Here is a 2,451-nt window from a genome sequence, read left to right as displayed (position 1 = left end):
TCAAGGTGTTACAAGGGCATCTTTGAGAGCAATCCAGAACGTGTCCTGGTCAGCTATGGTCTGTGGGTATTCCAGAAAGGTCTGTGTGTGCATCATATACAACAAGTCCCTGGGCACAAGGTTGGGCAGGACCTCCTGGTACTTCACCAGGACAACCATGTTCCTCTCAGTGTACAGACCCTCCATCCGGGCCATCTCAAACTCGTATCTGCACCAGTAACTGTCCAGGAAGGTAGGGGAAAGCACGATGACAACAAATTTACTTTTTTGAATGGCTGACAGGATGTTGGCAGCTATTGGCTCGCCTGGAATGAAATCACGATGATGAAGACACAGTTGAAGATTGCCTTCTCTTTCAAGCTTCTCGATGAACATGTGTAGAGCAAAGTCACGGTCCTCGTCAGCATAGGAGATAAAAGCATTATATTCATATTCCTTGTCATTCCCTTGTTGAATCAGGTCAACATTTCGGTAGCGTCCCCGCGCTATGTAATATAGGTATCTCAACTTCCATCGATATCTGTAGAGGATAGAAGCACACAAGATGCAGAGGAAACTTGTTACAGAAACAAACAGTCCCATCGCTAGGCCAAAATGTGAGGTGCAATTTTGTTGAAGTTGTGAAAGAATCACAAACACATTTTCGTTGTATAACCATCCAGATTGTGAGGAACATTTGTACAGTTGTTGACTTGCAAATATGTCCTTTCTCTGTGTCATCCATTTTACAAAAGATAATGTCTCACAGGAACAGATAAGTGGGTTGTCTGAAAGATCAACTTTTAAAACAGAGCTTTTGATTATGTCCAGTTGAGACATAAACATGTGATCAAGGGATGGAATTTGATTTAAACTTAAATTCAAAAATGTCAAATTGGTCATATGACTAACCTTCACCTTCAGGTAAGTGAGACGGTTTTCACTTAGGTTCAAGGTTTTCAGACTGACAAGGTTTCGAAACACATTAACTGGTAAAAACTGGATTCTGTTCAAAGATAGATCTAAAAATTCTAGACTTGCTGAATAAGCAAACGCCTGCCCTTTTTGATCGTTTTCTAAAAAGTCCCCAAGGTAGTTACTATTAGCTCTCAATATCTTTAGACTAGTAAAGCCTTTCAGACAACCCTCATCAATACGATTGCAGAAGTTTTCTGATAGGTCTATATCAGTTACATGGTTCAAGCCATACATTGGACCAGCCCAGTAGGTTATGACGTTTTTCCTGTAACTTATTTTCATTAGATTGTTGGAGGTGAAGTTAACATTGACAAACGCAACCCTAAATGAGCTGTCGTCACAGTAGAAAGTCTCCAGTTTAGGAGGAAGACTAAATGATAATCCTGGAATGATGGGAACAGCGCTGCCAATACTTTCACTTAGGTCAATCATCCGCACGTTTTCCAGTTGGTTCAAATTTGCAAAGAAAGTGCCATACACAAGTCTACTTTTCCTGATAGAAAGTCCCTCCAAACTTTTGGGAAGAAGTGACAATACTTCTTTTTCAGCAGTAACAATATAATTATCATTAAAATACAGTTCCCTTAAATTGGTGCTGTGAAGATATTCCGCCATTAAGTTAGTGAAGACAGTACATGTTGCATATTCACTCACCATGGCATTCAGTTTCAAAATTTCAACCGAAGAATTTTGGAGACCACAAATAATATTTTCAACATGCGCCGTATCCTGTCGTGTATTGCTGGACATGTCAAGAATGGTGATGTTATCTAAATTAGTTAAAGCCCGTCTCCCAATGTGTGATATAGAACAACTCGTCATGTTCAGATAAGTCAGATGCTTCAGATTTCTAAAGGAATCGTCCTTGATGTTAGGAATATTACATGTACCTATCCACCCAGACAACGTTAAATTTCTAAGCTTCCTGAGAGATTGAAACTCCTCACCAAATACACCTGAAGGTATGCCATCAATAAACAATTCTTCAAGGGCAGATAACTCTCCTAGAACATGTCCTGGATATTCCATATCTGAGAATTGATCTTCATCATTGATGTTGTTGTTTATCTTCAAGGACTGAAGGTAACGAAGACCCTGAAACGTGGCATTAGGATATGCCGAACTGTTAAGAGGAAGGTGATTGCCTTCTAAGTTTAAAGTTTCAAGGCTCGTAAGATGAATGAATGTTCTTGGTTGCAAACCACGCAGTTGATTGAAGGACAAATCAAGATGGTAAAGATGAGAGAATTGAGACAAGCCAGAAGACAAGTGTTTTATGTTGATGGTGTTGTTCCTGAGAAGTAAGGTGTTGATGTTCGCTGGAAGGCCATGGGGTATGTCGGAGAGGTTCCTGTTACGGCAGTCAGCGATGTATTCCAGTGAATCCTTCCGTAATGTACACGGACGAGCCAAAATAAACTGGCCGGTTTGCACAAAGGACAATGTTGATATCGTATATATCAAACCTAGAGGACAGGCGTCGATGGAACCCAT

The 2,451-nt window shown here is 40.4% G+C and overlaps 1 protein-coding gene across 1 annotated transcript; it reads right to left on the bottom strand.

Moving 5' to 3' along the window:
• Nucleotides 1-2,451, bottom strand: LOC139444225 (toll-like receptor 4). Its single transcript, XM_071225147.1, has one exon. It carries the CDS (start codon nt 2,449-2,451, stop codon nt 1-3), a length of 2,451 nt encoding a protein of 816 aa, XP_071081248.1.

This window comes from Haliotis cracherodii, unplaced genomic scaffold (assembly GCF_022045235.1).
Source record: "Haliotis cracherodii isolate W230 unplaced genomic scaffold, xgHalCrac1.p SCAF_5, whole genome shotgun sequence".
Taxonomy (NCBI): domain Eukaryota; kingdom Metazoa; phylum Mollusca; class Gastropoda; order Lepetellida; family Haliotidae; genus Haliotis; species Haliotis cracherodii.
The sequence above is the reverse complement of the archived record's forward strand: the minus strand, read 5'-3'. Positions and strand labels throughout refer to the sequence as shown.

Bases quoted from the DNA above. Each gene is read 5' to 3' on its own strand.
- LOC139444225 (XM_071225147.1), bottom strand. From the start codon at position 2,451: ATGGGTTCCATCGACGCCTGTCCTCTAGGTTTGATATATACGATATCA.